Source organism: Cynocephalus volans, chromosome 6, assembly GCF_027409185.1.
Source record: "Cynocephalus volans isolate mCynVol1 chromosome 6, mCynVol1.pri, whole genome shotgun sequence".
NCBI classification, from domain to species: Eukaryota; Metazoa; Chordata; class Mammalia; order Dermoptera; family Cynocephalidae; genus Cynocephalus; species Cynocephalus volans.
In genome coordinates this window covers 23375047-23398375 of record NC_084465.1, presented here as the reverse complement: position 1 = coordinate 23398375, position 23329 = coordinate 23375047, and the positions used below count along the sequence as shown (strand labels likewise).

General features: G+C 39.2%; 1 protein-coding gene across 1 annotated transcript in view; it reads right to left on the bottom strand.

Annotated features, from left to right (window-relative positions):
* The window catches only part of CHCHD3 (coiled-coil-helix-coiled-coil-helix domain containing 3), a 290998-nt gene extending 267898 nt beyond the window's left edge, over nucleotides 1-23100 (bottom strand). The window contains exons 1-2 of the mRNA XM_063099894.1: nucleotides 22865-23100; nucleotides 10974-11061 (exon numbers count right to left, since the gene is read on the bottom strand). Of these exons, the coding sequence (XP_062955964.1) occupies nucleotides 10974-11061; nucleotides 22865-22945 (169 nt within the window). The 5' untranslated portion in view covers nucleotides 22946-23100. The remainder of the gene's footprint in view (nucleotides 1-10973; nucleotides 11062-22864) is intronic.
* Between the last annotated feature and the right edge of the window lie 229 nt (nucleotides 23101-23329).

Here is a 23329-nt window from a genome sequence, read left to right as displayed (position 1 = left end):
AAAAATATTTTGAAGAAGGTGAGGATGCTCACGGGCCCTTCCATTGATTCATTCATTGTCCACTGTTTCCTGAGCACCTTCTACAGGTGAGGCAGAGGCTGTATAGGTCACAAAAGAAGCAGGGACTTGCAGGTATGCATTCTGTCCTCAAAGGTAGTAAAGGTGCTAACATAGTTCGAAAAAAGTAGCTAACTTAAAATGTAGAAAGTAGTGAACCACCAAGAGAAAAATATAGACAAAATACCATATGAGTTTAGAGGAAGGCAAGATAAATAGGATCAGGAAAAGTTTGATAAGGAAATCTTCGAGGTCATCTCTTCTCTCCTCTCTCTCACTCATACACACAACTAATTAGTTAACATAAGGTATGAAGACATAGGGATAAAGGAATTTCCTATGGAAGCAAATCTACACTCCTTAGTTTTGTTACTTCATCCACATTTACCCCCTGTACCCGCATCTCCCACTAAATACCTGCAATTCAAATAAACATAACTAGTTATAATTCCCAGAAATCACCAAGCCCATTACAATTTTAACCACTGCACTCAGCATTACTTCTCCAAGGAAATGCCCTACCACCTTCCCATCACCCCCACCACACCACGGCCATCACATCTGATCGTTAAACTCCTACTCATCATCCTTCAATATTCAGCTCAAGCATCACCACCACTTGCACAAAGCCTACTCTGACCTCTCCAGGTAGTTAGTCCTTAATCAATCCTCTATGCTACATGTGTATCTCCATTACATTTCATACCACATTGCTCTTTTCTGTTCATCTTTGAAACCCCAGAACTTGGTACAGTGTCTGCCACATAGCCAGTACTAAGTAAATAAATGTTTCTTGGAACAAGAGCACAGAAAACCAAGTGAAAGGCAAAGAGGGTTGACAGAAAGTAGTTCACTTTGGGAAAAATCAACCTGGAGCAGGTGAAAGGTGGCAGTGAAGTTGTGGCCCTGGATGCTATGTTAAAGAAGAAAAAAAGAAAGGGATATTTATTGATCACATGTTTTATTTCAGCACCTTCCTACATCATCGTATTTAGTGTCCATGAAAACCACATGAAATTGGCATTCATTTCCCCATTTTATCCTGGAAGAAAATGAGACAACTTGCCCAAGATCACACAACTATGAAGCGGCAAAAGCTCTCAGAACACTAAACATACACCTCCCACACACATACATACACACTTCTATTCAAGGGTGATTTAACTACCACCTCTCCATTTCCCACTGAAGAACAAGGGTTCGTTGCCTCAGTAACCCTGTTTCAAAAGCACACCATCATACTGCATCACTGCCAGGGAAGGAGAGGTGATGATTTCAGCTGGCCTCTGCCATCTGGGTCTGCTTAGCTTGGCACAAAGCATGCCTACCGTGAACTACTGTGGTATACATCAGAAATGACACTGCAGGCCTGAGTACTAGGGAGGTATCTGACAGTTCAACTAAAAGAATTTTACTTGGATGGAGAGAAGAGGGTAGTTTCAAAATACTGTATGTCACAGCCATAAAAAAGTCTCAGTTCAAAGTCCTATAAACAATGAGTAGTTTCTAAAAAATCACTGTTTTTAAGTTTTACTAAGTTGTTTTTACAAATGTCATTTTGGTAAAATGAATATGGGTTATGAAACAATGGCTATTGACATAGAGGTATAATGTTTAATAGGACAGGAAGAAAAGAATTAGAGGAAGTAATTTATCATTTGTACCTTTATCAAGCTTGATAAAAAATATTTTTTAATTATACAGTTCATGTTTTAAAAATTTTTTATTAAAAAATTAATAACATATGTCATAGATCAAAGAATAATCATGAAAAGAGGATTATAACTTTCCATAATTTTATAATACTCATTCTAAAAAGTTCTGAGATAAAATACTAATGCTATATTTTTAGTAATGTTTTAAAAAGATGTCATAAAAGCAGTTTATGAACTCAATCTCATGGTATTCCCAGAGAAGTCAACATGTTATTTGGAAAATTAAAGAAAGACATCGTGCCCTATGGGTATCTGTGTTGTCCCACAAAATTAAAGACTGCTTAGCCAGCCTTCATTTTCCTTCCAGCAAAAAAGAAAACAGAAGTGATTGTTTTATGATCGCTGCAAGTGTGCATGCAGTTAAAGCCACGTCTTCTTGCTAAAAGCATGAGTTTCAAGAAGGGAAAGAAACTGAAGGCTGTTAGGGGTATTTTGTTAAAATCATTACATTTTGTTAAAATAATTTACTTAAATAATTTTAAGAACACTACTCAGAATCCATAACCTAGCTATTTGCATAACAAAACAATAAAATTGCTTTTTGGAGAGTTGTTGACCTTATATTCTGCTTTAATATTTTTTATTTAAATGGTATCTATCCTGATCATAGTAATTGATTTTCATAGTCCTCAGGTCCATCCTCAAAAGTGACATACAGCAATCAGTATTTTATCTTACTTTTTAAAGTTACAAGATGACCATTATGTCAACAGCAAGACTAATTACATGTAAAGAATTTAGTATAACTACCAAATAAAAAGTAGAGCAAAGCCAATCTGATAGTTATGTGCATTATTATGACAATAGCATATGACAATGAAGTAAAAATGAAAAGCACTGGGTAAAAAAGCACATATGAGCTAAGCCAAATACTTAAGAGTTTTTCTCTTATCTTTGCTAGTTAGAACTCAGATATTTCTGTGTGTGTGTGAACACACACAGGGAAGCCAGCTCCCTGGTCCCCCAGGCCTCCCCACACTGGCCTGAGGGGACACAAGCAGTGGGTGTTCCCTCCAAACCCTACCCAGAAGCCAAGCCAAACCAAACCTCAATGTTCCTGAGCTTCCAGACATCAGAACCCCCAGGCTTCAAAGAGCTGACCCCAGGGGCTTGAGGAAGTGAGGAAGGGCAGCAGACCACGATGTCAATATGGAAAAAGTTATGATCCTTGAGTCAGGAGTTGAGATCCAGCATGAGAACAACCGCCAGGAGATGGTATGGTGAAGAGGAGCTCTACATTCAAGTGTCCCAGAGCTTTAACAGCATGAAAAAGTAAGGATTCCTCCTAGAGGAGGCAGCCAGGGCAATGGAACTGTTTTCCCAAGTCAGAGACCTACGCCCAGGCACTCTAACCTAACCTAACCCAAAATTCCAAAGGCAAAGGGACTCATGTCAAATTGACTTTGACCCAAGGGAGAAGGAAAGTGCAGAGGGTACCAGGTACTAAAAGTGGAAAGATCCTAGAGGGGACAATCCCAACTTGCTCCAGCCCTCCCCAACACGTGGCAAGGCTACTCAGATTATTTCCTTTCTAAACTAAATTGGTAATTAGGAGTGGGACATGAATCTCCACATCAGTGTTTCCAAATCAGAGCCCCACTCCCTGGCCATCACCTCTACAAACTCATACTTTTCCCAAGATGGTGCTCAAGAAAGTGCCTCTTACAACAGGGCTTCCTCGGGTCTACTATGGTTGAGACCTGAAACTGGCAAAGCATTGTATGGGCACCATCCTGAGCCAGACCAAGACCCTCACACCCATGCTCAATGGAACAAATCTAAGAGAAAGACCCATTTTCCTCCTTATCTCTCTCTAGCTGACACATGCGCTCAAACAAATCAGGCTTCCTTACCTGATCTGTTTTAGCTCATTCATTCCACAAACATTTACTGAGCACCTAACATTGTATAGTCACTGTGAATGAGGGTACAGATGATGAGTAACAAACACTCCCTGCCCTCAAAGGCTCAAAATCTAGTAGGAAAAACAGACAAATAAATGTGTAATTACAATATGGTGAAGTGTGTACTATAATAAGGATCAGTACCAAGAATTAGTGACACAAGAAAAGGAAATTCTTCAAAAAGGTATCAATTTGGGAAGTCCAGACTGAGAAGATGGGGAAATGCCTCTTGAAGGAAGAGAAACCTACTCAACCCTCCAAGACTTTCTTCTATCACACTTTACCTAATCATCCAGACTCAACTGGTCAATGTTTACCTACAGCAAACACAGACCTATACTGTCAGAGAGATCATCACCCAAACAAGGCACAGTGCAGAAAGAAGTGCCATGAAAGGAGGTCCTGAGAGGACAAATGAGAATACGAGAGTACTTCAAAACAATCGTGAAACATGGAATTACAAGATAATACAAATCTTTCCATGAACTATTTGAAGACCCCTCGTAAAAGCTATGGTACCTAAAGGAAAGGGGTAAGTAAGTGGGCATCTAGAGTCCTGTGCGATGAGTGCTAAGATAGGAAAAGTACATACCACAGTGCTGTGGATCCACAGAAGAGGGGCACCAAACCCAGACAGGGAATCAGGAAAAGCTTCCTAGGGAAGTGACTTCTAGGCAGCGATCCTAAGAATGAGCAGAAATTAGCCAGACAAAAAGCAGGTAGGAGGTGAGGCACAGGACCCTCAATATGTTTAGACACAGAAGTTCAACATGAGAGAGAAGAGCCTGAGAGATGATGTAGAAGACTAAAGCAGGAGATAGGTTGTACAGGACCTTGCTGTAAGAGATTTAGACTTCCTCCTAAGAGGAAGGGGGTGCCTCTCAAGTTTTAAACAGAGGAATGACACAATTGGATTTATACTTTGTAAAGATTATTAGGGCTGCAGTGAAAATACATCAGGGAATGCAAAACTGAAGGCAGGGGGCAAGACAACGTTAGGGCAAAGCAGGAGAGAGAGAACGTGGCCAGACTAGGGCAATGACACCAGGGATGGGAGAAATTGTAAAACCTGAAATCACAAAATGGAAAATGCAAAGGAAGACTTCACAGCTACCCGTCAAATACAGTGCAAGGTATCTGTGGGTGTCCCTTGCAGGTCTATAGCAACAATGCGGGTGGACTAGCAAAAGTAAGTGAATAATAAGGGAGCAAGGGTGTACAAAGTGAGGACAAAGCAGCAGCACTCACTCACCTGACACAAGAAATAAGGCCTGCCCACAAAGCGAGCATGCAGGGGCTGCTTTAGGCAGCCACGTACCTCCCCACCGTACCATCTGGGAGCTGTTATGACCACCTTCTATCTTTACGGTAACAAGAGAGTTATCATTACTACCCTGTAACAAAGTAATTTCAAGTTCCAGTCATTTGATGCTGGCTAATTAAAACCCGTATTTCAATTCACTCATTCAGCGGAACCAAGGCGTGCAGAACCAAAATATTGTCTTAAGCATGCCACAGCAAGTCTATGGAAAAGTTTGAAGATGGTTACTATAATGATCCACATGGGTTCCCAAGGCTTTCAAGGAACACTCAAGTACCATGACAGCTGTCAACAAAGTGTCAAGTAGCCCTGGGGGCCGGACAGGATTAAAAAGGGACTTAAAAGCACTTACTGTTCCTGGTAGCACCGATTTGGCCTAATACAGAGCACTGTACGAGTAACTGAATAAATCAGGGAGACAGGAAAGAGTAAAGGGAAGAAATGAAATGCTGGGTCAGACCGTACTTTTTAAAATGTTTTTTTACACGGAAAAACAACATCATCAACAATAACCTACTATTTGGCTGACAGCTGGAAGGTCAATGAGTTGATTTGGAATATTTCTGCTTGTAATAGAAAAATGTACATTTGAAAACTTCCTTGGGCAATTTATTTCAAGAGATCTGGACAATCCAGATGATGCCCTCAAAGTCTGTCAAATTCCAAGAAAGGCAAAAATTTTGTTAGTTTATTTTACAACTGGCATATTAAATTTAAATCAAAAAGTTTTATGTGTTATATGTCCTCTACTGAATAACCCATTAGAGCTGTTTAAATAACCAATGTCAGATATTTTATTTTATAAATCTTGCATGATTACAAAAGTTATAGTTGTTTTTTATCTTCATTTTTTTAAATGTATTGTTGGTGATATCCAAGATTTGCTTGACTGTTACACCCAGTAATAACAACACTTGTTCTATGAGAAAATACAATCTACTATTCCACAATTCACAGTGGTGTCCAACATCTACTGCAGCAAAACTGGCAGTTTCTTTAAACAGTTTCTCTCCTTTTTCCCCACGGCCACTGAAGTTATGAGGAAGTAACTCCTGAGTTAACTTCCAGTTCCTGAGTACTGTGATTCTACAGCATTACTATATTTCTAATTTACATTATGCGATGCACCTAACAAAATAGATGCTTCCTTCTAGTAACTTAGGCACAAGTAGAGAATTTCTGGCCCACTTGATTTCGTACTACCTTAGCACTAATGCAAAGTAAGTTAAGCCACATTAGTCACAAGGGCAGGGGCCCCTGAAGATTTAATAAAAAGCATCTGAGGCCAGCGGTTAATCTGTTAACTAGGAAATCAATGGGTAGAGTTTCCTAGTCAAAGAAAACTCACTGACATTTCAAAACCAGCTAAGCTTTTCTCTCTCGGATTCCTTCTCTCTACCACTGCAGGTTTTTCTTTTCTGCGTGACTCCCCTTTCACAATCCCAAGATATCATGGAATATAAACAATTTTGTCAATAACTTGTTGTTACATAAAAAGAAAGTTATCTATGCCCCCTTCTCAATTTTAACATAAAGCAAATTTAAACTTTTGCTGGTTTCTTAAAAACAAATACAGCACAATGACACAGAGGAGAGTGCCCTAGGCCAGGGCAGAAAGAACTGAAGGGTGAGTCAAGAACTGCCACTAACTGGCCATGCAGCCTTAGTCACCATGTCCACCTAGTTCCTCTCTGCTACCTCTACCTAGACCATGTAGCAGCTTACCGCCCCCATCTCTAGTTTCCAACTCATTGTCCACATTATCCTTCCAAGAACCCACTTGTATCATCTCACCTTCCCTGCTCAGACATCACCTGTCATATCCTACACTGCCACACTGCCTCAAGCATCCGAGAGCAACTTTTTTTTTTTTTTGGCTATAGGGCTAATTAAAGACAAATAAAAATGTTTATGGGGCTGCTTATTTTCTCACTGAAAATAAAAATGATTTTATTTAGTCCTATGGTGGAAAATACATATTCTTACCATTCAAATTTGTTTACTGAAAACAAAAATATCAATGAGGAAATCAGAACTGCATTTTTAGCCATAAAAATGTTACTAAAATCTGGGTATTTCTGAAGGAGTAACTAATGCAAATTTCTAACCTTGTATCCTAAAAGTAGATGGAGCTGCTCACTAGCTGCCTAGGCCCTATAGGATAAAATTAAATTCCTTAACTTCCCCAGTCTACCCATCCATTAGACCCCTACATGACACCTTCATCTGAATTAATCTGGTCTGTGTACCAACTCTGCCAAGAATACAAATACCTTTAACACCAACACCCCTCCCATCCCTCTGACCCGCAGGGTTTAGTTAAAGTCCACTCCCCCTGATGGCAGGCCCATCTGCCCAAGCCCCTTACCCTCTTTCTTTGAATTCCTAAAGCACTTTCTATACCTCTTATATATTCTATGTCACTAACATATTCATTCACTTACTCAAAAATATTAACAGAGCAGGTGAAGGGTACTAAACTAGTACTCATTCACACACTACAATGTTAAATATGCTTTGTCCAAACTAATATGTACTTCCTTGAAGTCAAAGATCACTGCCATGCTAGTACCTGTTGACTGGTGGAACTAGCAATATGAGTTCTCCAACCACCCATTAAATGTAGACTTTTTAAGAACAGAATATACTAACCAGAGAATTAGATTTAATACCTTGAATTCAATAGCATATACATTTTTTCCTATTAGGAACTATCAGGCAAATTATCCATTACACCACACCAAAGAAGTACAGAGGTGAGACACTGGCATCAACAAACTTTCATATATTAAGAGTTGAAAACCTAGATGTTGCAATTCCCTTCAGTTCTCATAACTCAAGTCAAAGGAATGAGCACAGCTTATTTGAACTCTCCCTACAATACTATGTCTAAATGAGCTTAAAGAGCTATTCAAAAATAACTAGAAGGGCCAGATTCTGGGAGAAAAATACATAGAACATATAGATGAATCTGTTTCCCTAAATTGGCTGTTTAGTTTGGGCTGTACTATTTCCTGCTCAAATTGGTTTCCTGCAATTTGTTAAGGCTGCCAGATACTTAGTGATCTCAGTGATACACTTAAAACAAATCAGCAAATCTTTCTTATCTTTCATAATGACAAGAAATTTACAGAGAAACTTGCCTAGTGAGGATAATAATAAAAGTGAGTTCATTTATCTTTTTTTTCCTGATTCATCATTTTCATCTGGTTGCTAGTAGCTTAGGGAAACAACAAATAACCTCCTGATATCATTTCCTATCTGATTTTTTCATATTGATTTGGGGACAGTTTCTTCAGCAGTAGGTAGGGTCAAACATGAAAGGTCTGACCTCACCATAAGCCAGAAAAACTAAAAGATCAGTATGGAAAGGAAAAAATCAATATCTAACATTGATTTTTAAATTCGAAAGATGCAAGACGTTAATGAAAAGATAAGTTTATAGCTACATGCAATGGCATCTCCTTATGTAAAGTAAGAAAAAATTATCGGGCATGAAAGCAAACCAATATAGTTGAGATGATGCAGCAAAGAATTTGAGGCAGTGAGGACACAGTTAAGTTCTTTAGAGCACATTCATTTATTAAAGTGGCATTACAATCTGCTGTGTGTCGCAGAGTGTATTATTTTGCCCAAACAGCTTTACATGAAAATACTTATTGCAACGAGTCATTGATCTGGTTCAAGGTTGGGCAAAAAATAGTTTCAGTAAAGTCTTCAGAGGAACTCACTTTCTTACAGTATAAAATATATTCTCAAAACTGTATTTATGACAAAACTTGGTTCCCATATACAGAAATCCTAGCTCCATCAACTGTACTGCCCTATATTCACACATATGAATAGCCTAGGGCTGGTTAGGATGAGAGTCCTGTGAGGAAGAAAGCATTTTAATAAATATTAAAAATTCAACTCACATTTAATGTATAATTTACTTGACAATGAAAAATGAAGAAAAGGCAGGTGACATTTTTATCAATACATTTTTATAGGCTTGAAAACATAACACATCTAAATCGTAAATCATAAGAAATCTATTATTAAATAGTAACTAAAACCCCTAAATGAGACAAACTCTGAAGAAAACATAAATTTTGAGGCTTTCTACTTTTATAAACATATTTTTTCAATTCTAAGAAGAATAAATCTCTGTTAATTTATACAATCATATTCTAATTGCATTCTTAACCTAAAGGCAAAATCACTTCAAAATAGCATAGCAAATCTTAGTTCTTTCCTTGGGGTAGGTTAGAATGGGAATGAGAAATCATAAACGCAAAGAGCCTGTCCTGTTAGCCTTGTGGAGACTTTTTCACTTCATGGTGCAGGTAGAAAATAAACTATTTGCATATAGGGACAAGAATGGAAGTAAGGGGCCAGTTAAGAGGCTTCTGCAGAAGGTACAGTAAGAGATAATGATTATCTAGATTGAAGCTGCAGCAGTACAGATGGATCCAAAAGTAATATATTCAGACATGGTTTAGAGATGGAGTTGACAAGACTTACTAATGGCCTGATATAAGGAGGAATGAAAAAATTCTTGTCCCTCTATGTTGTGCTGTGAACACAGAGGCCCTCGCAGTCTTGAAAAAGTATATCAGTTCATGTCATGTCCCAGTGGTGGCTCCCAATGGTATGTAAGAATAAGTCCCTGGTTTGGGGCTTGACTACATGTGCCATTTACTGGGAGAGATGGAGAGAAGCAAGTGTGAGGAAGAATAAATAGGTTTACTTGGAATATGTTAAGTTTGAGATCACTAAGTAGAGATTTCAAGTAGGCAGTTGTCGATTAAAGTTTGGAGTTTCAGAGACATTTCAGGGCTAGAGATACAATTTTGGGAGTCACAGGCATTTAGATAATGATTTCAAAGCTATACATTTGCAGAATATTACTTAGTGGAAATCAGCAAAGGAGGCTGGACTGAGGATTGCATGTAAGGTGGGAATAAAACCAAGAGTGTGGCCCAGAAGCCAAAACAAGGGTTTCCGGCAAGGAGGGAGTGCCCACTTTCTATCTAGTGTTAATTAACCATGAATCTTTCTCAACAATCCTACTAAACAAGAAGCTTCAAAATGGCAAGAACTATTTTTATTCATCTTGGTATGCTCTGTTCTAAACCTATCAGAAGCTCAATTCATGAATACTGACTTAATGATTAGTAAGGAGGTCATGACTGCCCCATTTGGCTGGCATTTGAGCAGCATTCATGTTTCTCAATTTCACAGTCTGTAGCCAGATCTGCCACCCTTCCTAATAAATACAGAAAAATCTCATTTATTCCAAAATTAATCTTCCCAATTATTTCCTTGTAGCCATTTCACAATAAACAGCATGTCCATCCATCACCTGGGCAGTATCAAGAACAGAACTGGACACATTAACAGTTGCTCAGTAAACATTTGTTCAATAAACAGATGGGTGGGGCAGGAGAGAAGACAGGGAAGGGAAATTAAGTTTCTTGTCTCTTATCCAGCAGGACCTAAGAGGCTTAACAATTCTCTATGGACATCATTTAACACCATATTTTTTTCATCAATAACTAAGACTGACTGTGACAAACTAAATCTTTTATAAACATAGAAGAAATTTATTAGAAAATAAAATCATCAGAAATATTTCACAATTTGGAAACAGTAAATTAATATTTACTAGGTTCACTTTTTTTTTTTAATAAATATTTACTCCTAGATCTTACTATCCTTATAAGCAATTTACATAGAAAAGATATGAAGGAATCTTCCAAAGCCTAGGAGAGGATTCAGGAGTTGGATGAGAAAACAAAATTTCCAAAGAAAATAGATTCACTCTTAATAGAAAATGTTTTGTAAAAAACGCTGATACTGATTTCTAGCATTCTCTATAAAAAGCCGAACATCCAAATAACAGAAGACAAAGTACATAAGAACCCAACTACTGAGTGAACTTCTTCCACTTATAATTCTACTAAAAACCCTAAAATTAAAATTCTGTAATACCTGAGGCACCATAAACACCAGAATACCGTTGAGACTTCGAACCAGATGGAGAGGATTCCTTCATTCGATCAATGACATTTTCCGAAAGCTGAAAAAGCAACATCAAAATAGAATCAATTATAAAAGAACAAGAAAGAAAACCTGTGTAATAGTCATCCATATCAATATGTATAATGAATGGCCTAAAGAAATTAGGCTAAAACTAATAGCTATAAAACTAGAAGTAAGAATAGTTTTAAGATTTCAGGATGTACCCCACATTGCTACTCCTTTCTTTCTTCCAATTCACTGCTAATTGCTCATTATAAAGAATTTTCCTCATTTTATACTGTGCACTAAAGTGCAATCTCTGAAAAAATGTAAGCCATCAGAACCCCTTCAACTTTCTTCGCCAAATCCTACAAACTTATTTACGCATTATCAGGCCTTAGGGTCTTCCTTCCTTCAGTCTCAAAGGAAAGGTGCTCCTCCCACCCTCAGTCTCTCCCATTCAAGGCCAACCACATATAATTGCTCTTTCAACAGATTTTATTATGCACCAACTATGTGCCAGAAACTAGGCTAGACTTTGAGTACTCAAAGTTATCAAGTTGATTAAAGTGGAGTGGAAAGTGGACTAAGCAGACAACCATCAGGCATTTAAATATAACATGCTACTTGAGTCAGTCAGCCTGTAATGGAAGTACATAGAAAGCATAATGGGCAGCACATTTAGCCAGTCTGTGATGCTGGGGCTGGAGAAGGATGTCTAGGAAGACTAGCAAGGCACAGATGAATAGAAGTTAGAAAGAGATGGAGTAGCATAAGTGTTCCAGGATGAGGGAACCACATTAAGTATGGCTTCTTTCACTTAGCATAATGATTTTTAGGTCCATCCATAATGTAGCATGTATCAGAACTTCATTTTGCTTTATTACTGAATCGTATTCTATTGTATGGATATATAAAGTTTTGTTTATTCATTCACCAATAGATAGACATTTGTTTGTTTCCATTCTTGCTATTATGAATAATGCTGCTATTGATGACAACAGGGATATCAAGTGGAGATATCAAGTAGGCAGTTGGCAAGAGGGTGGAGGCTCTGAGGAACACTCGGGCCCGGAGATGTGAGTCATCAGCTCCACAGTTACTACCACATCATCTATTTTATTTTCTTCATAGTACTTACCACTATCTGATGTTTTCTTGTTTACTGTCTGCCTTTCACACTATAAAGAAAGTTCCATGAAAGCATGGATTTGGCTGTCCTTTTATATATACCCAGAGCCTCAATAAGCCTGGTTGAGACTGGTTAAATGAAAGAATGAAATGATATGAATGAAAAAATAAAAGAATAACTAAAGCAGGAAACTGGACAGAAGGCACGGTGAAAGAGAAGGTGGAGAGGAAAGGAGATTTCAGATTATGAAGACATAACAAGCTCTTGGATTTGAAGAGTTTAAATTTGATTCTGAGGGTGCTTGAGCACTACTGAAAGATTTTAAGCAGGATAATGACAAGATCAGATTTACATTTGAGGAAGATCACTGGCTGTAGTGTAACGAACAGATTGGAGAGGGACAAGAACAGAAGCAGAACCCCTGAAGGAGGCTAAAGAACCAATTAAGAAGCTATTAAGCATATGTCCACACAAAGACTTGCACGGGAATGTTCATAGCAGCGTTATTCATAATAGCAAGAGTGGAAACAAACAAATGTCTATCTACTTGTAAATGAATAAATAAAACTTTATATATCCATACAATAGAATACAATTCAGCAGTAAAGAAGAATGAAGTTCTGATATATGCTACAACATGGATGGACCTAAAAATCATTATGCTAAATGAAAGAAGCCAAACACAAATGATCCTTATTTCTATAAAATGCCCAGGAAGGCAACTCTATGGAGACTGAGAGTAGATAAGTGGTTGCCTAGGACTGGTATGGAAACCGGGATTAAATGTAAATGGACTCGAGATCTTATTGGAATGTTGAAAACATCCTGATTTGTAGTTATGTTGCACAATTCAGTAAGAAAAAATATTAAAAAGTGTTGGACACTTAAAACAGGTGAATATCATGGCACATAAATTACTCTGCAATTAAGTTGTTTAAGAAAAAATGCTATTATGGTCATCCTGGGGAGAACATACTCAAAAGATATTTAGGATTCAAAATAACTAACATTCACTGAGTGCTTATTATATGCCACTCAAAAGACATTTAGGATTCAAAATAACTAACATGCACTGAGTGTTTTTTATATGCCAGGTACTACACAAGACTAAGCACTTCACTCATTTAAATCCTTAACAAGCCTACGTGATAGATACTTTTCTCTATTTTATAGGTGTGGAAACTGAAGCACAGCTAGATTATATCAATAACATGACCAAGACTCAAACCCAGGCAACCTGAGTCTTGAGGTCACACCCCAACATCCCTCTTCACTATGGCTCAGTGTCTCACTAGACGTGGGAGTAAAGCACAAGTCATCAAGAAGGACCCCGGGGTCTCCAGGTCTAGTAAGTGGGTGATCCCCATCCTGTACCAAGGACTTTCTTCCAATGTTCACTTCCTCAACTCACTATTTGACTCCCAGTGCAGCAGTGAAAGTGTTCTGGAAAAAGTCACAGTGGCCAAAACAATAACTTTTTATAAATTTACTTATATTAAATATATATTATATCTATAAAGCACTTTGTTTTTAAGGCTTCTATTTAGTATCTAACACCTTTGGTCACTTCCCTCTTCTGAAAATCCCCCCCCACCCCTTGGCTTTTTCTGACATCCCAACTGACCTGGTTCTCTCAGGATTCTAGCCATGTCTTATCTCTTTTGCAGGCTTCCCCTCTCCTACCTCTCCTTAAATGCTACAGGGCCCCACATTCTGTTCTTTTTCCATATATTCTTCTTATTCCACGTGCTCTTGTTGGTGCTCTCTTCCAATCCCTTGATTTTTAACTGCTGTTTATAAATTAACAAATTCTAAATCCATTCTCTCCAGTCGAAGACCTGTATCCCAAAAACCAGGACTATACATTGAATTGCCTAATGTACACCTTCCCTTGAACAGACCAAAAGCACCTCACGCCCAGCATGTCAAAACTGAACTTGGCACAGGGCCCACCTGGGGTCCTGAGGCATAGAGCTGAGGACCTGACCTCCTCCCACAACCAGCACACCACCAGTGCCACACAGGGCTTGCCTGGGGTCCTAAGCCATGGAGCCAGGAGCCACCAGCAAATAGGTAAGGAGCAGGCCAAAAAACATCACCTCCATCTGGGTGGCCCACCACAGCCACCACAATAACCACGGTTGCGGCGAAAGCGACTAGATGCCACCACAGTGCAGACAGTCCCCTAGCCACTGTGGTGCATTGACACAACAAGAGTCACCAACAGAGACTGAAGAAAAGAGGATGCTTCTTTCCACAATCCCATTCCAGAGAGACAGAAGCATATCTGCTCTACAATAATATTGGGGGACCTGAACACACCTCTCAGCATTGAACAGATCATCTAGGCAACAAATCAACAGAGTAACCATTACTCTTTCAGAAGGAAAGAAGAAATCTAGGGTTATCAGAGGTGGGAGGGAGAAGGGAGAGAGGGATGGGGGAGATTAGACAATGAGCATAAAGAGTAAGTATAATTTGTAACAATATGTAAGCAAGTAATATTGATATGATCAACATATGTCAACATTGAACCCCCAAAATATGTATAATCATGATTCAATAAAAATTTTAAAAATAAATAATAAAAAATTTTTAAAAACTGAACTTGGTTTTCCAAAAAATCTCTTCTTCCTCATGCTTTCCTTACCTCATTAATGACACCACCTCCACCCAGCTTCCTAAATCAGAACACAGGATTTGGCCTCAACTCTTCTTTCTCCCTCATTCTCTCAGCTGTGACTTACTCAGCCCCTAAATAATTAACGAATTCATCATCTCTTCCCCTATCCCATTTCTCCTGCCCTAATTCATGGTACCATTAATAATCCTCCTAAAATGCAAATCTGATTATGACAACCCCTACTTCAAATCCTTCTATAGCTACCTTCTGTTGACATGAAAGTCCAAATTTTTTGGTATGGCACTCAAGACTTCATCATTTGGTGATAGCCTAGCTCTCCAACCTCAACTCCTGCAGTTTTTCCCTTCATACTTCATACCCTGTTCTAACCTACACGTGGCTTTTTTTCTGCTGCCATCTCCTGCCTACATTACACACGCCTACATTGCTTTCTCTCCCGGTGCCTTGGGAGGGAGGCACCTTTCAAGATCCAGTTCAAACATCCTTTAGCCATCACTGACCAAACCGGTTCCCCATTCCATTCCAACCCTGCCTACCCAAGCTACCCTTCCTGTGCCCACTGTACTTGCACAAACCTCCACTACAGCACTCCAATGACAGCACGAGAATTTGCCTTTCTGCCTTTCCATGAAACTGTGAGCCCCTGTATATTAGTGAGCCATTCATTCAACAAATGTTTACTAGGCCAGGAATTAATCAAGGTCCTTGGGATACACTAGCAAACAAAACAGTTTGTACCTGAACAGTTATTTATACCTCCAAATCAGAAGGGAGGTGAGATGGCAAAGGGAAAGACCTCAGCTCAAAAGTTGTACTCTTCGAAGGAAAAGCCCATGACTCCTTTCTTGAAAGACAAGTGAAAAGTACCAAGGACTTTCTATTTGAAGATGCTAGGGCCAGCAGCATCTTTTCTAACAACTGACAGCCACTGGGAATGTTACTGAAACTCAACTGCAAAACTGAGATACATCTTAGGAAAAAACCCTGTTTTTTTTAATCCAATCCCCTCAATTAACAGGTGAGGAAAAAAAGAGACCCTGAGTAACATCCAGTTACTGGGGGCATCAAGACCAGAAGCAGTAACCCCCAATCTCTAATCCAACACTTCCTCTACTATTAAACAACACACTCCTTCAATTCCACATATATAATATAAATATATCACTTCCTCTTAGAGATAAAAATAAGCCTTCATTTTTAGAATCTTAAAGCTATTTTAACTGATATATAATATATATACAGCTCATTTAATTTATATATACTACATATCATACATTCTATATAATATAGTATGTCACAATATACTATAACACTGTTATATGCCCAATATAACTTATGTGTATAATGCTAATATATATATAAAGTTAATTCAGCTTATATAAAATTTTTATGTGTGTAATTATATAATTTTATATTTTAATTTATATTTCAAGCCAAAGTCAAAGAACTACAAATACTCTAAACATATATTCTACCTAATTAGAAAGTGAATGTGTTTGTTAAAAACAGTTAGCTATAAACCACCTTTATTAGAGACAGGCCACCCATTCTTCTAAATACCACTTTCATCTACTTCTCATAAAAATTCATACACTTGTACTATCTATTGCTACTTTCAAAATTACTACTATAGAAAGTCCTTCCAATCCCCAAAGCAGCCACAAAAATATCATCCCTTGAAAGATTTAAAAAAAAAAAAAAAAAAAGCTGGCCCAGAATAGAGGGAAAAGCACAGCAACCTACTAGCTATGCAACCGTAGGGAAGTCACCTCAATGGGCTTTACTTCCCTCATCTGAAAAATGAAAATAATATTTACCCCCAGGTGTTATAAGGATTGTAGTTTATGCATCATAAACTATAACTGGCTATACAAACATTTGGTATAGCTATTACCCATACAGCTCCAGCCATGGGGACTTTGATTTTTATCTCAACTTGGTTCACTCACATCAGCTGGGCCTGAGCTTGTACTGAGCTCCTTCTCAACACAGTATAGAGGACTAGGACTACAGCTATTGCAGGCAGCAGCTGCGTAAGTCTTGATGTGCATACATAAGTCATTCATTATCTCTATCTATGTTCTCTGGGCAGTAAAAGTGGAACGTCTCTTTCAACCTAATCACTAACTGTTTCTTGTTAACTTTTTATTCCTTTTTGTGGCTTCTCAGATGCTAACATCAATTCAAAACATTTCCCAATGCAGTCTTGGTTATAGTTCAGGGAATTTACAAGCATGTCATCCAAAGGAGCGCAGGATAAACATATTGTAGGGTTGCCTTATTGAGAGTCAACATCCTTCTTTTGTTCTTACAATCATTCAACAACTGTATTCTTAGGCCCGTCCAAAGGAGCAACCATGGCAGTCCACAGTTGCGACCCTGCTGACTCCGAGTGCTATTATCCTATCCCCAGCAGTCTGTTCACGGCTGTGTTGATACAAGCCAATAGTGGTGCTGTGTTATCTTATTTATCTAAAGTTAACATGCTCTGTCTGAGATGACCTTCCAGTTGCAGTGGTAAGTTCAGACCTGCACACTAACCTGATCTCTTCTGTGAACAGGGGTACTCACTTGTGAGGGAGCTGACAAGATTTACAGATGCTGGCCAGGGTCATACACACAATCTGTAGCTGTAGAACTCTTCTTTGTGAAGGAAACTGACCCAAAAGAGGGGTCAAAAGTACAACATAAGATTCTGCAACAGCTGGATAAGCAGCCTCTGTGTAAGAAGCAACTGATTCAGGAAACACATCCTTCCTTAAACAGGGCACTTCATTTAGAAAATCCTGTTCCTATTTACTGACCTACACCTTCTACACCTGCCTCCCAGCCATCTCTGGAATCTCCATCAAGGCAAATAGCAAGTGCAATATACAGAAATCACTTGTAGCAAAGAATGGTGAAATAACTCACACACACACACACACTGATGCTGAGATTCCACACTGAGATCCATGGGCTCAGCAGTCCATGAATTAATCTTGCAAATGTATGCAAAATTGCTTATTGCCCTGTTCTGAGTCCACAACTTACAGATTCAGAGTGTTCTATGAAATAAAGTTAAGAACCAGTGTTCTAATGTAACAGGCAATCAACAGAAGCAGGCCTGCCGACATTCAGTCCACTAACCTTGGCTGTCCACCCTATTCCCTACTGCTCCTAAAGACAAATTTAAGCAAATGGGGCTTGCCAAGTTTAAATTTATACTACTCACTACCAATGCACTCCAGAAAAGAGGGAAAAATGTGTGTCAACTTCTATAGTCTTCCCACTCATCTCTTCTTACCCAACTTGTCTGGTCTTATCCAAAATTAGTACCAACACACCACCCACCAATCCAGAATCCAGTATTTTCTCAGAAACAGGAGACTGGGTGAGACAAAGTATTTCTACTCCCAAGGAACAGAGTAAAAGGAGGGGAATTCTGTTTAAGTTGCCCTACTCAAAAAAAAGTTAAGAACCACGTGAGAGAAACAAATCAGATCCCCACCTCTATAAGAGTTTTTCTAATCTTCTCCCAGATGTATCTTATATAATTAAAGAACTCAGACCCATTTTTCTCTGTCTTCCTTCCACATAGTATAGGTCATTTTCTGGAAGGTTAAGGGTTTGCTTTTCAACTACCATTTTAAGACACAGGCTCCCAAAACTGCCATTATTATTTGGGAGAAATTACTCGCAAATACTTACTTAAGGTTGTGAGAGGGAGGGGGAAATGACACACATAGGTACATATAAAATAAATAATTCTTAGCTTATGTTTGTAGTTTGTCACTTGTGTTTCCTTGCATTTGTCATTTGTAGAAACCATGAACATCTGTCTTTATAAAATCCTAGAAAGCTGAAGATAGTACTCTGCCCAAGAGATTCATGAAATCTAAAGCTGAAGGGAAACACTCATCTACTAGTTAACTCAATTACTTGTACAACATTCCTCGACAATCCCAATGACTGACCAAATTTGCAGTCCCTGCTAACATACTCTCTACAGAATCCTCAATAACAACCCACATTAAGTAATCTCTTTATTTAGGGGCCTCAACTGCCAACATTTCCCAAAGCAGGGGTTGTGTTCTATATAAGTATCCATACTGCCATAACTGGCTTCTGTGAATTTCAGCTTGCAACCTCAAGGCCAGCTGCAGAGATTCGTTTATGCCTGGAAAGCATGATAAATATTACTTTGAAAATGATACTCATTGAAGTTGACATTTGCTCTAGGAGAGTTCACTCACAGCTTTGATGTTTCAGATAAACTTATGGAAGACTGAGTTGCACACATACTTTCCAAGCAGGCACAGCAGGTGCTCACAAAAATCCTATTAAGCACATGTAAAATGAATAATGAAAATGCTCGATCTTTCTATCACTAGCAATTTTAGGCTTGAAGAGGAGGGCAAGGCAAGAGGGTGGCCTTTCATTCAACCCATATGAGTAGTTTCAGATTCGAAGCCAAAATCTGGTATAAGAATATGGGTTATTTCATGGAAGAGGAGAGAAAAGCTATCAATTGCTAAGGATAAAGGAAAAAAATAAGACCCTATAAATACCATGAAAATAACACCTGGTAGGTGAGAAGAAACTTTAAACTTAAAACTGTACGTAGGTCCTTCACTTGCTATTTAGAACCTCAGCAAAAAAAATGTGAAAAAAAACATGATCTATTAAACTCAACCTAGTTATTGAAAGCCTTATGTTGCTCACTAAATGTTATTCTTTACACATTAAGATAAATGAAGATGAAATTACTATCCTTTTAAGTGAAACAGAACACAGAACTGATGCTCCAGCAGTGACTGATTGTTGAATCGTTGCACTGGTACACTCTGGTTTCTCACAACCACAGACATAAATGTTAAGACAATTGGGCAAAGTTGGAAAGTTTTATTCAGCCAAGTTGAACTAACCCTATTCAGCCAAGTTGAACTAACCCATCTGCAACTCAAAACTGAAGTTTGGGTCTCATCAGCACCACGATTTAACCAACTTATCTAAAAACATGGCTCACTTACATATTAAGAACGTTGTTTCTTATTCTTCCTCATGTCTCAGAAGGAAACAAGGTAACTGTTTCAAGCCAAGAAAAATATACAGATCAACTAAAAAACATTTACAAAAGACCTAGACAAAAATCACACAGGCAATCCAGGCAGAACCCGGGACTCTCATTTCCCAATCCACACATCTTTAGGTGGGAGCACAACATGCTCTTATTTTTATCTATTTTAGGTTCATATAAGTTTAAGTATCCACTCTCTTGAACAGCTCTAATGACTACTTATAAGTGCAAACACTGTCAAAGACACTGTGCTAGATGCTTTACATATATTATGTCAAATTCTCACAAGTAGGTTGGTTGCATTACGTAGATATATTGAATAAGGAAACACAATCAAAAATGACTTGTCCTTGGGCCGGCTTGTGGCTCACTTGGGAGAGTGTGATGCTGATGACACCAAGGCCACGGGTTCGGATCCCTATGTAGGGATGGCCAGTTGGCTCATTTGAGAGAGCGCAGTGCTGATAACACCAAGTCAAGGGTTGGGATCCCCTTACCGGTAATCTTTTTAAAAAAATAAATGTTTTTTTTAAAAAAGTGACTTGTCCAGAGCCACACAACTAGCAAAAGGCAGAGCTAGAATCCAAACCCAAGTCTGCTTGGTTCCAAAAGCACATGCTCTTTCCTACACAGCACTTTCAAAGAAACAGAATTTTAGATGTAAAAGGAACCCCATCATAACAATGGCTGCCTTTTATTGAAAATCTACAACATGCAAAGTGCTTTAAATACCTTACCTCATCTTCTTACCATAACCAATCAAGGGAATTGATGGTATTACTCTCTATGGAAAAGGAAATATTATCAGAGAAGTGACTTATCCAAGGCCACAGGCTAATAAATACCTAACCTGAGATTTGAACTGAGGCCTGTTTAATTCAAGCTCAGAAAAATATAAAGACCAACTGAAAAACATCTACAAAAGACCTAAACAAAAATCAAACAAGCAATCGGGGGAGAACTGCAATTGATAAATATCTAGCCTGAGATTTAAACTGCACTGTTTAATTCCAAATTGATGTTCTTTTGACCATGATCTCAAAGAAATCAGAATTACCTCTGAGTACTCAACAGTTCAACAGCATGCCAGTTGAATGGGCTGATTATGGCCACAAGAAACTTACAGTGCCACGAGACTCACAGAATTTCAGAACTGAAAAAGATCAGAGATCTGAGAGATGTACTCAGCCTCATCATGTTGCAGATGAGAAAACTGAAGCTCTGAGAGACTGTAAATCATACCTGAAAAAGGATTTGAAGCAACAGAAAACAGTGCCAGGGCATTCCACGTGAAGGGTAAATTCTAAAGAAAAGCATAGCGGTTAAAATAGTACGTGCTTGAATTGTAACAATGTAGAGAAAATGTACTACAGGAGAAAGAAAAAAAATGAAGAATGCTTCTGTCAAGTTGTGTAGCAAAAGGGCATAGTTTCTTTTCTAAAAAATTTCCTTTAAAAGGTTTTTTAGACAGTCTTTCCAGTTTAACAGAATACATATTCCTATTGTCACACTTATCCTATTCAACCTTACCTAATATTTAACATGAATCTCTGTGCTGTGGCCAAACTCTCTTTCAATTTTGTTTGCTGTCATCACTGTTTCTGTACTAGAGCAAGAGAACATGGATTTATACATTTTTCTAACCAATGTCTTCTCACCCAAAACTTATTTTGCTGATTCTTTTAATTCTTTTTTGACACCTGAGGCCTAAAGGCAAGATTTTTAAAAATCTCTGCATAAAACAAGAGTTTACAATGATTTTTATTTTACTCCAAAGAGTACTGCCAACTAAACCACAATACTGCAAAGAATGCAGCCTCAATATTTTATTACAAACTGTAGTACTACCATTAATTAATATGATATAAAGAAATACTGGTCACAGACCAAAAACTGAGTTCAACAGTCTGAGTTTCTATAAAGAAAACTTTAATAAATTCTTCTCAAGGTTAACAGTTTCAGAAGAAAAAGTTTATAAACACTTCAAATATTTAAGAAGTTTTAATTCCTAGTAACAAATGCTAAAAATAATTTACACATTTAATTCATTTATGCTGGTTGTGTAATAATAGAGGAAAAAATATATAAAGTTATTATAAAACTTTCTGAAGTCGAAATTGCTTTATTTTATACGTTCAGGGATCATACTTCCAAAAAATGTGAGGTTCCAAATTCAGGTGCAGCGAAGAGTGTGTTAATGAAGTTAGTGCTTGTACTGACACCCTAGAGAAAAATCAAGTTTTCTGTTTATGTATCAAGTACAGGCACGGGGCATAAGAAAATTCTCTACAACGTCTCCGTCAGAACTAACTATATTACTTACACTGGTCTGAAAAACTGCAAACCTATCTCGGCCCCTATCAGTCTGGCAGACACAAGGCCTTGAAGAAACTGGGCCTAGTCCAAAACAAAGGCACAGCAGGCCCCAGAGGAGGCGCCTGGGAAAGACGAGACATCAAGTGAAAGTGAAGGAAGCCAGAAGTCACCCCACGCAGGCCAGAAAAGGCTGCAGAGCTGGGGGTGTGTGAGTGTGTTGGGGAAGGGGTGGCATCAGGGGGAGAGCACTACACGACAGAAAGCAAATAAAGGCGCTCTTTAAAATGCCAATTCACCCCGAGAGAGACGACATGAGGAGTGGAAAAGCAGAGTTTGGGTCCTGAACCCAGGAGTACTAAGTCAAGACCCATTTCACAGATAGATACAATGAAGCAGGAGTTTCAAATAACGTTCCCCAACGAGTGCGTGTATGGTTAGGACAAGGCAGTGAGCCCCTGGCGGCTCCAATTCAACCTGGCATCCCCCACGCGCCCCAGCACAGTGCCTAGCACTGGGCACACAACCAGGAGCTCTCTCTGAATGAATGCCCCAAGTCTTGAAACTCCCGGCTTTTCCCCAGAGACCTGGGATTCTGGCTGGACAAAACAAGAGCTAGAACGGGACCAGCCAGGCTGAGTGGGTCCTGGAAAAGCCCGGGCACTGGGGTCCAAGTTCGAGTTCTGACCTTCCTCCCGCCCACCGGCACTCACCCGGATGCCCTTCACCACGGTGATGTTCTCATTCTCGTCCGCCTCGAAGGTGACCCGGCGGGTGCTGGCGGTCCCGCCCATGGCTCCTGCTTCTGCCCCCGCAGAGACCTAGCGCGGACCCACGAGGGCTTCAGGCTCCAGGCGCACTCACGCGCGCGGAGACGCCGGCAGCCTCTCCTCCCGCAGCGGGAGCAAGGCCACGACCCCACCAGCAAGGAGAAGGCGCCGGTTCTGCGCTCCCGCCTCCTCCGGTCACGCGCCAAAACAAAAATGCCTCGGATTGGTCGGAGAGGCGATCGGCCCGCCTCTACTCGGCAGGGGCGCTCGGATTGGCTGGCCTGAACCCGGATGCTATGGCAACAGGTGGTGTTTGACAAGGTTTCAGGAGCCCCTGAGTGTAGTGGGAATTGTAGTCTGGATCCGGCGCGGTGTGTGCTGGGGCAATCTTGCCTTACTCCCCGCAGC